Below are 13,314 nucleotides of genomic sequence, written 5' to 3' on the forward strand. Positions count from 1 at the left end.
CTGCAAAGGAGACCCTTGATTGGTTGAAGAGGAAGACATTAAAGGTGTTGGACTGGCCTAGTCGATCCTCAGACTTAAATCCAATCGAATATTTGTGGAAGGAACTGAAGATCAAGATTCACCAGCATGCCCCCTGGAATCGTCAAGATTTAAAGATTGTGTGTTGAAAAATGGGCCAGAATCCCACCAGATCACTGTGAGAGATTAGTTTTTTCGTGCAGGAAGCGTCTTGAAGCTGTCATTGGAAACAAAGCCTTCTCCACCAAGTATTAACTACATTTCAGTTGGCGTGTTCAATACTTATTTCCTGTGCCATTCCCCCTTTATTGCACATAACTTTTTTTATGGATTGGAGTGTTACCATTTCTTAAGCTGTGTAGTTTTATTGAGTTAATAGCCACGTCTGGTCTACATTTTAATGAATATGTGAATAGCTCAAATGGGAATGTGTTGAATACTTTTCATCACGCTATATCTATTTTTGTTTCCATTACAGACCTACTCATTTATTATTCCCTTGCCAGCCTTCATTTTCAACCGCTACCCTCCCATCCTCAGGACACCTCCACTGGTCGGGGAGCAGAGAGTACCATTATCAGAATCAGAATCACTTTTATTACTTAATCTTACTGTACAAGTACACAGGAGTACATTCTTTGGCTTTGGTTCCTCAACATTGATATTGCAGCATTCAGATAAAATAAAAAAACACAATAATAATAAGTAACATAAGTAAGTAAAAAAAGTAACCCTACATTGATAAAGTAACAAAGTGATGGATTTTACAGTGGCTTCAATAGAGCAAAAATGCTATGCAGAGTACGATGACATGAAATGCACTACAATACAGTATGCCAGCAAATCAGTCCAATGGTAAACAATATAATGGCTTACAATGGTAATCCAGAAGTGTGTAGCAGTTACAACACTGCAATATGTTCAGTTTTGTAGTGTGTGTGTGTGGGGTTGGTTAGGGGTTGGTTATTTCTCCCAGAGCCTGATTGCATTATGGATTGATACAATATGTGCAGTGTTTGGTCTCCACCCCGAGTGATATTGATCTTGGTGGGGTAACACACACACACACACACACACACACACACACTGTGGCAACCACTGGCTTCGACCGGGGGAATTTACGCACACTCAACCTAGAGTACGAAATAGACACAAGAGTAGGCTTTTAGCCGCAATGGACGTATTTAATAAAGGAATGTAGGTAAGGGGAATAACGTTAAACTAAGTCTAAAACCATAAGACGCCGGGGGGTGTAATCCAACCCAGGTTCTTCCCTATCCAGCCAGGGGTGGCCCAGCGAGCGTCGGTTGGCTGGCATCTCTATTCCAGCCTTCGTCTGTAGGGAACTCTTTATTAGGCTGCACCCAACGTTTGCTATGGAGACAACAGGGAAGGAGTTTATACCAACACGACTGAATGAGCTGCCGTTAGCCGGCTCTCATCCACCGCGGTATTCCACCTATAGGTTCCTCCCCCCCCTCGCTCTGTGGGGTCGGTCAGTCGGTCAGTCGGTCAGCGTCGCTTGTTCCACCTGCCTCCATCTGTCAGGGCCTCTCCGGTAGGCTCTGCCCAACGTCCGCTACGGAGACAGACAGCATAAAAAGCATTAACAGTGACCCTACTGCACAGGGTGGCGAATCATAGCATTCAGGGCAGGCTCTGCTACCCACGTTCCCCCTTCCCCCTTCAGGGCTCTTCTGGTGTGCTGCCCCAGCCAGAGGCACCCGTGCATCCGCTTATGCTGATTAGGTCCAGGCTGGCTCTGTGCTGGGGGCTGGATGCAGCTGGATGCAGGGCAGCTGGATGCAGGGCAGCTGTGTGAGGCCATGGCGTGCCCATCTGTGTGTGCTGCGCTGTCGGCGGTGCTGAAGGCCATTAAACCTCCGGTCGATTGGCAGGGTTGTCACAGGGTTGTCAACACACACACACACACACACACACACACACACACTGCACACCTGTCTGAATATCAGCAGGTACGAGGTCGGTTGTGTTGCTCACCAGGCAGGCAGTCCAAAGACCACCACGTGTGTGTGTGTGTGTGTGTATATGCAAACGTGCACATGTGTGTGTGTGCATAGAGTACAGTGTGTGTTTGTGTACAGTATTGTTAGTATAGTTGGTATTCACTGCTTCACCTGTAGGGATGTGATTGGGACAGGGGAGGTAAGAGTAGCAGCAGTAATGAGGAGGTGTGTGTGCTGCTGTGATCCCAGCTCATCAACATGCAGGTGCATCTCTGGATCTGTACAGCGCAGCAGAGAAGAGGCCATATCAGCAACTACGAGGGCTAGGTGATGTTGCTCACCCGGCAGGCAGTCCAAAGAGGATCACATGTTTTGTGTGTGTGTGTGTGTGTGTGTGTGTGTGTGTGTGTGTGTGTGCCTGCGTGCATTTGCATGCATATGCATGTCACCCAGCAGGCAGTCCAAAGAGGATCAAGTGTTTTGTGTGTGTGTGTATGTGTGCGTGTCTCTCGTGCGTGCATACATACAGCACAGTACGTGTATGGTAAAGCTCTGCAACCTTGCCCATGGCTGTTGTTGTTGACTGTGGCAGTGTTCACACTGCGTCACCTGAAGATGGGATCGGGACAGTGGAGGCAAGAGTAGCAGCACTAATTACTGTAGGTGAGGAGGTGTACTGTGTGCTGCTGTGTGATCCCAGCTCATCAAGATGCAGGTGCTTTCTCTGGGTCTGTACAGCGCAGCACAGCAGAGAAGAGGCCAGGGCAGGGCAGGTGATCGATAACTCTACCCTCACTATAACTACCCCACACCGAGGAGGGCTGGAGACAAAGGGGAAGCTTAGAATCTTACAGTGCGAGCCTTCAGTCGTAATATGGACTTATAAAGTCGAGAGAGTAGAGTTAAGCCCCTACAGTGAGTGTATGTTCAGAACATCTTATGGTGTAACTCGGTTTGGCTGTCGTTAATGGAGATGTACTATATACTGGACAGTTAGATGGAGATGGTCTTTATAGAAATGGCTCGCGTATGGTTTTGGACACAATGTAGACTCACTGAAATGACCTTAGGATGATTTCTTTTTCGTCTCTGAACCCATTCAATCGAGTCGGTGTGATCTTCAACGACGCGAGTCAGCAGACCATTACGTCTGTCTAATGTGACGACACTGCATTTATCAACACGTCTTTAATTAAATTGATGAGTCGGACCCTATCTCACAAGCGAGACACGGAATAAAACATTCCGCTCTTAATGGGCTCACCTCGTGAGAGAGATAAAAGCTAGGCAGCAGAGAACAAGACAGACATGGGCCAGACGGAAAACAGAAGGAGAGAGAGAGAGAGAGAGAGAGAGAGAGAGAGAGACATAAGGGGAGAGGGAGAGAGAGAGAGACAGAAGGGGAGAGGGAGAGGGAGAGAGAGAGAGAGAGAGAGGTGAGAGAGAGGGAGAGAGAGGGAGAGAGAGAGAGAGAGAGAGGGAGAGAGAGAAAGAGAGAGAGAGAGAGAGAGAGAGAGAGAGAGAGAGAGAGAGAGAGCGAGCGATGGCAGACAGGGAGGAAAAATATTGGTTGAGATTAATGGACTTTAAAGGTCAGTCCTGCATACTGTATAATTCAGCACACAATAGATGTGATGGATGTGAATGCTTCCACAGCAGTCCTCCAATGGTCTCTCAATATTCCTCCCAGCTCAGGCCCCCTAGCCTGGGTGAGACATGCTGAGGGTGAAGGTTTTCTTAACAAGGTTCTGAGGTGAGCTATAATAGGACAGAAGACAGATACAGTACCTGTACACTACACCAACCAATCAATCAAGTTTATTTGTACAGAGCTTTTTTACATAGACAAGTGTCACAAGAAGTGCATCACAACAAAATAATACTCAACAATAGAAACTCTCTCTGACATCGACCGGGAGAAAGTTTTTATTACTCCCCCAGGCAGGATTCTTTCAGCTGTGTGATGTTTGAGGGGTGTCTTGCATGCACAGCCCGTTTCAAATCACCCCCATAGCATCTTAATAGTGTTAATATCCGGGCTTTGACTTGGCCATTCCAGAACTCCATTTCTTTATTTCCCTTGCCATTCTTTGGTGGATTTACTGGAATGTTTTACAGGGTTCCCATGGGTCCTTGAAATCCTTGAAAGTGTGTGAATTAGAGAAAAAATCAAGGTCTTAAAAGTTTTTGAAAATAGACATGGGTCATTGAAAGTGCATGAATTCCCCTCTCTCTCTCAATTTTGTATATATATATATATATTATTATTTTTTACTTAGCTGGTCAACTAGTAAATAAGTCTCTTTTGCTTAACTTTACACATTTCACAATATATAGTTTTGCTGTGCTGTGGTAGAGAAGGCAAGAGACCATCTAGAGTTCACACATTCAAGCCTCGCTTTTTTGTTTGTGAGTGGATAGTTCCTATTATATAAATTCTCATCTAGATCTGTCTCAAACTATGCCATGTTGGGTCCTTGAATTTGAGGGAATTGAGTCTTGAAGGTCCTTGAAAGGTGCTTGAATTTGATGTTTCAGAAGGTGTGGGAACCCTTATGTCTCTGTGTGAACCCTGGTTTTAGATTATTGGCATAATATTGCATGGTCTACATCTGTTTCAGCTTCAATGTTAGGACAGGTGGTCTCACATTTTCCTCAAGCACCCTCTGATACATAATTCATAGTGGATTGTATGATGGTGAGCTGGCCAGGCCCTGCTGCAGCAAAGCAGTCCCAAACCATGACATTTCCTCCCCCATGCTTCACAGTTGCTATGACGTTCTTGTGCTCAAATGCTGTCTTTGGTTTGCGCTAAACATGTCTTCTGTTACTGTGCCCAAATAATTTGACTTTGGATTCATCTGTCCAAAGCAAAAGAAAGTTTGAAAACCAGTTTGAAACTCACGTGTGCAGTCTCTTTCTAGTGGTATATGCATGTACTTTGACATCAACTGTGGCTAGAGCTACCTGTAGGTCCTGTGATGACATTTTTAGGATTGTTGGAGACTTGTTAAGCATCTTGCTGTCTGCTCTTGGGCTGAACTTGCTAGGATGGCCTGACCTGTTTGAAATGTTCTCCACTTATTTTCGACCAATTATTTTCTGGACAGTGGAATGGCTGATTTCTAATTGTTTGGAGATCTTTTTAAATCCCTTCCCATATACAGAGTCATATACTGTACATCTACAATCTTCTTTCTGAAGGCCTCAGGGAGCTCTTTTAATTTCACCATGCTGACACCACTCATTTCAGCAATCAAGAGCAAACCGAACTAAATGTATGAAGACAGGCTCCGCCAAAATCCTCTCTAACGATGTTCTAATCATTTGCACATAACGTGGTGCACTTGATTATAATTTTAGGCAATTTAAGTACTAATAAATGTGGTGTCCTAACTGTTTCTCCTCACAAGAAAATTGCATTTACATTCACATTACATTTTCAAACGATTTTAAAAATATTTATTTTCAGTTTTATTTGTCTAGTTATATTACCTCCATCTCTCAATATTGTTGAAATGAAGATCAAAATAATGTCCATCAAATATGTTGAAAAAGACATGGGGTGTTTTATCTTCTCCACATGACTGTATAGTGTCCGTCCTCTCCGCCATCCTCTGCTCTCTTCCTACTCAAAGCACATCAGAGGAGAGGAGAATGAATGAATGAATGATCTTTATTGTCATTGTAACAGGTACAACGAAATTGAAATGCAAACCCTAGGTGCTAATAAACAAACACAGTCCTAAGATAATAAAAAAAACAAGAATGAGACATAAATAGGGGGATAAGTGATCGGTAGGCATCTGAGAATCTATTATGTGAACTTCTATACTTCTATACACTATGGCCTATTCACAGGGGGGTATATAGATAGGGGGGAGTTAGCATGTAACTGTGTACTTTTATAAACATATGGACTAGTAAACTTATATACAGTATATGAACCCTAACACAAGAATGTAAACATATTGCACGGTTATAGAACATAATAGGTCTTCTCCGACACGTTTGGGAGCGAGTGGAGGACGGAGGAGAGGACGCGAGGAGAGTTTCTAACCGTTGAGAAAAGGCCTCTGTTGTTCCTTTGTCCAATGTCCATGTCCTCACCATGCACTCAATGGTCTTACTGGGTCTGACCATAACCATTCCATAACCATGCAGTATATACAGCAGGGGAGGCTGGTAGAAGTAGATATCGTAAGATTGTAATGCATCAAAATGGAATGAGGAATGGTATCAAACACGCATTACAATGAGCCTGTCCTCGGCTCTGAATCTGACAGGACAGGATGGGCAATGTGATGACAGTAAGTTCTGTTGGACCAAAAGCTCACCATGTTGACTCACCATGTCTAGACCAGTATAGAGGTATTGAGTATCTGCTGGCAAGTGTTAGAGATTGTGATTAGGTTATCTTTGGCTTTTAAAAGTATTATACAGTACATAAATGCTTTATCCAGTCTCAGTCTCCCTATCGAGTCCATTGATCTCATTTAGGACAGAGGTAGGACAGAGCATTTTTGTCCCGAAAGCATTTTCAAGTTGATAAACTTAGGGCCAATTTCCCCAGACCTAGACTACATCTAGTCCTAGACTAAAACTATTTTCAATAGAGAATCACCATTGAAAGTGTGATTCATTCCAATACTAGGCTTAATCTGTGTCTGGGAAACTGTCCCATAGGTGTAGTTTCTGCTGTGACAGCTGCCCCTGTCTTAACTCTGCTCTCTGGCGCCCCCTAGTGCTGATGCTGGGCCTGTTCCTGTACTCCTGCTGGAGGAGACATAAGGGGCTGAAGGAAGGCGTGTACCACGTGTCAGCGCACCATGGAGAGTGGGAGGACATCCGAGAGAACGTCCTCAACTATGACGAGGAGGGCGGAGGGGAGCAGGACCAGGTACGACACAGACACTGGTTGCCAATGGTGACCGTGGTACATATTCTATTCCTCACATCCTCTGTCCTCGCCTTCCTACATGACATTGACATTTTGGGCATTTAGCAGACGCCTGCTTATTCCAAAGCGACTTACAATTGATACATCCCAAGCCTTAGAGGAGAATAGGTAGGAACCAGTGGTGGCCTCAGGCTGTTTGAAGGGCAGGGGCGAAAAGAAAAAAAGGGCACCTACTGCACAACATGGGACCCCATCAGTGCACATGGTCAAGTTTAGACCATTGGAAGGGCAGCCAATAGGGCACATCCTCTCATTTTGCCACTCAAAAGGGCACTTTAGTGCAACGTTTTTCAACTGTGGGGGCACATGGTCAAGTTTAGACCATTGGAGGGGCACCAATAGGGCACATCCTCTCATTTTTGCCACTCAAAAGGGCACTTAAGAGATATGTTTTTCAACCGTGGGGGCACCCCCTGCCCCCCCCCCCCCCCCCTGAGTCCGCCAGTGGTAGAACCGTAGATCTTTCTCTCTTTCAATGCATTTTGAGAAAGAAGGGAGGAAGGAGGATGTAAGACATTGAGATTATTGAGATGCACCTAATGGCATTTAGACAGACCTGGGAGGGTAGAATAGTCGTCTCATTAGGACAGTAGTCAGAAGGACCTAGAGAAGGAGATCCATGCCTTCATAACAACCCGGCTGGATCACTGCAACTCCTTGTATGTTGGCATCGACCCGTTTCTGCTCCGTCGACTGCAGCTTGTCCAGAATGCGTCTGACTCCTCACCGGCACCAAGAAGCGTGACCACATAACACCAATCCTGGCCTCACTCCACTGGCTCCACTTCCGTATCGATTTTAAATTACTTTTGATTGTTTTTAAATCACTAAATGGGCAGGCACCTCCATACTTGGCTGATCTCCTGCACCACCATACCCCCATCCAGAGCCCTTAGGTCAGCTGACCAGCTGCTGCTGCTGGAGGCCCCTAGGACCAGACTAAAAAACCAGAGGGGCTAGAGCCTTCGCAAAGGCAGGCCCCTAGGCTCTGGAATAGCCTCCCCCTCCACGTCAGATCTGCCCAGAGCGTCGAGGCTTTTAAAACATTAGCTAAGACATATACCTCTTCTCCCTGGCCTTTGACCTGAGGTGAGCCTGCCTCCCGACAACTGCACTTTTCTGCACTTTTATTTCAGCACCTGTGGTATTCTGTATTGCACCTTCTTTTTGTTTTAGTGTATTTTTATTTGTTGTTTTCTTTTACTAGTGTTTTAGCTGTTAAGCACTTTGGGCGGCTGTTTTGTCGTTGTAAATGTGCTATATAAATAAACATGACTTGACCTGACTTGACTTGACTCATTTCACCTTGCTAACCACACATAAGTACCATGTTTGATTAAACCAGTATCAACCAGTATTTTATCAGTATCTATCAGTATCTTTTTATTTGCCGGTTTTAATTTTCATGCTTTGCTACAGTAATGTAACATGTAAATGTATAATCATAACGGGTTAACGAAAAGATCACTGTTCACTAATTATAGGTTTAAACATCCTCTATTATTATGTTACAATATTCTGTTCTTATGGCAAGGAAAGGTCTCCAAGGAAATGGAGACACAACGATTAATTTTTGGCAGCAAGCACAGAGCCAGATTGCTGTATATGGACACCAAGAAATGGACACAAATGATCTGAGGAGATTTCTAGAAAGTCAATAATCCGAGTAGATAGCAACAGTTCTTAATGACTGTAGCAGTTTTCCCCCTCTGCAATCAGATAATTAATTACCAGGCCAATCAATGGTGCTGTTACTGCCAGCATCCCATCTAAGACAGCATGTCTGTCTTTCTCTTAGCCTGGGGGACAAAATGTCAACTTCAGTCAGTGGCAGAGCAGAACCGCATTGTCCCGAGCATAAATTCATCGTCCTGTTGTCCAAGTGTTTGGACCAATATAGTACCAGTCTAAACATTTGGACACACTTCCATTCCACTCAATTGAATGGGAAAGTGTGTCCAAACTTTTGACTGGTACTGTATATCTATTGTTGTTTAAAAACAGCTTCTTTCAAAACGGCTGCCTCCAATCCTCTTCATCTCTGTCGGTTTATATTTCTCCCTGCCCCTGTATCTCTTTCTCACTCTTTCTTGCTTTATTTCCCTTGATCTCCCTCTAATTCTCTCTCTCTCTCTCTCTCTCTCTCTCTCTCTGTCTCTCTCTCTCTCTCTCCCTCTCTTTCTCCCCCTCCCTCTTTCTCCCCCTCCCTCTCTCTCTCTCTAATTCTCTCTGTCTCTCTCTCTCTCTCTTTCTCCCCCTCCCTCTCTCTCTCCCTCCCTCCCTCGCTCTTCATCTCCCCCCCCCCCCCATTCCTTTCCTCTCTCTAGAATGCCTTTAACATGGTGGAGTTGCAGAGGTCTATGCAGCCCAGCCCAGCCCAGCCGGTACTAAGGTACAGCTACCCGCAGTGCATCATCTCCTACTCTCAGACCAAACCACAGCAGCAGCAGCAGCAGCAGCAGCAGCAGGACCACAGCACACACAAGAACGGGAGCACGGCCATCGCCCTCCGCCTGGCCATGCCTCCGTCCGGGGCGGCGACCCTCCCCTCCCCCCTCACTTCAAGGCGGTCCCACCACAGCCTGTCCTTCTCCAGCCAGGACCTGGCCCGCTACCTGTGTGAGGTCATCAGGGACACAGAGCCCCCAGGGGATCCCCCCCAGAGTGCACCACCACTGGGGAGGGGGCAAAGGCTCACCATGCGCTCTCTCAGCTCCCTCAATGCAGGCCAGGGGTCAGAGGTCAGAGTTCAGGAGGGTCAGAAAGAAACCCAGAGTCCCCGGTTGGACAGGCTCAAAGCTCGGCGGGCGAGCAGTGTGGTGAGTGACCTCAGGGAATCTGCCACCACTAAAGACACAGAGAGACAGAGGGAGACGGTGAAGGAGAGCATGACACAGCCCAACTGTGAGAAGAGTGTGTGAGGCTGGCCTCTGAGAATGACCTTTGGTCTTGAGGTTCACCCCCCATGATAACGATCATGAACAAGCAGCCCAAAAACGTTGTGAATATTTGTTGAAATTTGATTGTTCAAAAGCCAAAGGGGAAGAAATGAAAAACATAGTACCGTATGAAACATTTTGAAAACTTCTATCTATTCTGATTTGTAACTACTTTGAAAATATGCGATGGATGGATTGTTGGAAAAGTGAAGCGTTGAAATCTTTGATATTACATATTTTGCCAATGAATGAAATCTGAAAATGTTGAATGATCTCCATGGCAACGCACTGTATATACTCTACATGACAAGCACTTCTTGATGAACCTTCTCTCGTTTGATGATACCAAAATGGCATTTATATCTTAAAAGGTAAAACTTCCAGAAGAAAACTTATTTGTAAAAGAAGGAAAAACGATTTGTGACTGAGAAGGCTTTTTGTTGTAGTTTAATTTATTATCATGAAATAATTTCTGTAAAATCTTTCGTTGGATTTCTCTTTTTATCTATTTCCTTTTAAATAAATGAATATCTTTGATAATATTCTGGAGTTATCATCTTGTTTCCTAATCAAAATCTAACCTTAACCATTCTGAATTCACGCATGCCTGTGCCTGTGAAGTACTTAATACAGACTTAATAGACTGCAATTACCGGTACATGCTGTTTTTCCAGCTATTCTGGACAGCGGATTGGCTGAGAGGCATGGTTTGTGTGAGATAATGTCTTGGCAACCTCACTCTCCAACTTAATCTAATTCCTAGCCCCTGAACTGAACTTAAGGTACAGCACAGTATATTATACCTACTGCATAGCAACAGCCTACATTGAGGATAATTGAGCTAATTTGACAATGAATCATTCATAAGCAGAACTGACCCTCCCTGACCTGAGATTTTCTGACAAGCACTTAAAAGTGTGAAACTCCTTGAAACCGTCATTGCTTATTATAAAGGAAGGTGCCAATGCTGTCCAGTTGTCTGCTGTTGTAGTCTACAAACTACAAACAGTATGGTACAGACAGACCTGCATTAAATGACTATTTAAATGATATAGGTGAGGCAAGCTGTGGAGGAACCCTTTAATGAGCTGTCTATCTGTGAGACCCATTTTAGGTCTGTAAGTTGTCATGCTGTTTGCGCATACTGCACAGAAATGTGTATTTAATACTGCATAGAGACTTCAAAAACCTTCTCCTAGACTACCATTGGTTTCTTACTGTTATGCGGGCACCAGACAGCTTACGGTGTCTCAATCTATTGATTTAAAATCCCTGTTACTATATCTCCATCTAGTGGATATTAAGTGTAACTCCATGTAACTGTTATTTTGCCATTCAGTTATACAGTATATCATAACCAGTGGTCAAATTCTTATAGGTGATTGAACTGTGCAAAGCCACTGAAGCTTATTAATTGGCTATTGAAAAATATAAATAATCACGTGATTCAAATTCATACTGTAGAATGGCACACGCGTTGGTTTTGATAGAATATACATAATCATAATTGTAAACTTTATTTTCATAACTGAGATTCGAGTCTGTACTAATATTATGTTTAGAAAGTCTATTGATGTAGACTTGTTGAGGATGTCTTTCATGGGTGCAATTCCCTCCTCAACCGCTATGGGGCAGTGTAAGTCCATAAGCAGGACAGGAAGGCCAGGAGCAAGCTGCAACATATTCCCACCAGCAAGTCCCACCAGCAATTCCACCAGCAAGATCACTGGTAAGAATTGATTGAATTATATGATGATACCTTCGAATTGAACAAAACACGCATAGAAATATTTCCCAATTGCAATGTCGTTAACAATTTATTTCAGTACTACGTACAGGTGCACCATTGAGACTGAGAGTAGCCTATGCTGTCCGGTTGTATAACTGCCTGGTATGGCAGCTGCACTGCTCTCTGCCACAAGGCTCTGCAGAGGCTGGTGAAAGTGGCCCAGTTCATCACAGGCCTCTGAGCTCCCGTCTGACTGGGAAGATCATCAAGGACCGCAGCCACTTCCTGTTCTCTCTGTTACCATCTGGCAAACGGTACCGGAGTAGTATCCAGTCCCGGACCAACAGGTTCCAGAACAGCCCCCCCCCCTCTTGGCACTCCTATGCCACTACTATTGCTACTGCCCAATACTGCTGCCACCTTATGTCATTGTTTTTATTGTTGTAATAAGTATCCTAATGCTTGGGTTGTTTGTTTTGAATAGAGGCCCTGTGAAGAACGATCCATCAGGAAGAGAGATACGATATCTCTCTGTCTCTGGATGTGCTGAAGCTATAGTCTCTCAGGCATTCTCAGTGAAGAATGGCTGTAGAGGGGGAGAGGTGTGTGTGTGTGTGTGTGTGTGTGTGTGTGTGTGTGTGTGTGTACGCGCTGGAGGGGTGGGGTGGGGTGGGGTGGGGGACTGTTTGATGTGACAGTTGGAGATTGTGAAAATGAGGAGTGACACAGAGCCACAGCCCTAGTCATTCAGTCAGCCAGTCAGTCAATCGTCACTCCTACAGACTCTGCCCCTACTTACCCCTTTGTCATCAGTGTGTGTGTGTGTGTGTGTGTGTGTGTCTGTCTGTGCGCGCGCGCGTGCGTGTGTGTGTCTGTGCGCGTGTCTGCGAGTGTGTGTGTGTGTGTCTGTGTGTGTGTGTGTGTCTGTGCGCGCGTGCGTGCGTGTGTGTGTGTGTGTGTGTGTGTGTGTGTGTGTGTTTATATCCTCAGGCCATGGATCCAGGGATGTGACACGGCGGCGTACCCCTCTGTCAGTCGCACAGTAAAGTGGCATGTGTGTCAGCTCCACTGACAAACACGCTCATCCTGCCGCCCGCGATCTCCACCGCAAATGCAGGACATGTCGTCTGACAGAGCGACACAGCGACACACAGCCTACACAACAACGCAGTGGACAGACAAAACACGAACAGTCAAGTTTGATGCGAGGGGGGTCAGAGATGAGGGCTGGCGCTCCTGGGGTGAGTGAAAGCCTCAGTGATCTCTACACAGCTGGAGCTACACAGGCCTGGCTGCTCCTTACTTATCCTATACGCCTCGGTTCTTAAGAAACGGCTACAAAAGAAGAAGCCCGTTATCAATCAGTTTCTCTTTTAAAAAAGCCAATTGTAAATGTTGAGAAATATAGTTTAACCTTCTTGTTGAATGTACACTATTTTGAAAAGGGACCAAAAGGGTTCAACATGGAACCCAAAATGGTTCCTCAAAGGTGTACAGTGTACAGTGTAGGGGAACCCTTTGAAAAACAATTTTGGCCTTTCAGGAACAAATAAAGAACCGTTTTTTGGTATTAACTAGCATTTTTAAAAAAGAGTGTACAGGGAGACAGAGACAGAGACAGAGACAGAGACAGAGACAGACAGGCAGGCAGAGAGGCAGACAGACAGACAGTCAGACAGACAGACAGACAGACAGACTGGC

General features: G+C 45.1%; 1 protein-coding gene across 1 annotated transcript in view; it reads left to right on the forward strand.

Moving 5' to 3' along the window:
• The window catches only part of LOC308169991 (neural-cadherin-like), a gene marked incomplete at both ends in the record, with an annotated part of 79,933 nt that extends 70,067 nt beyond the window's left edge, over positions 1-9,866 (forward strand). Inside the window, 2 exons of the mRNA XM_080544722.1 lie at positions 6,731-6,885; positions 9,273-9,866. Coding sequence (XP_080400848.1) covers positions 6,731-6,885; positions 9,273-9,866 — 749 coding nt within the window. The remainder of the gene's footprint in view (positions 1-6,730; positions 6,886-9,272) is intronic.
• Positions 9,867-13,314: the final 3,448 nt, after the last annotated feature.

This window comes from Nansenia antarctica (genome assembly GCF_963989245.1).
Source record: "Nansenia antarctica genome assembly, chromosome: 14".
Lineage (NCBI taxonomy): Eukaryota > Metazoa > Chordata > Actinopteri > Argentiniformes > Microstomatidae > Nansenia > Nansenia antarctica.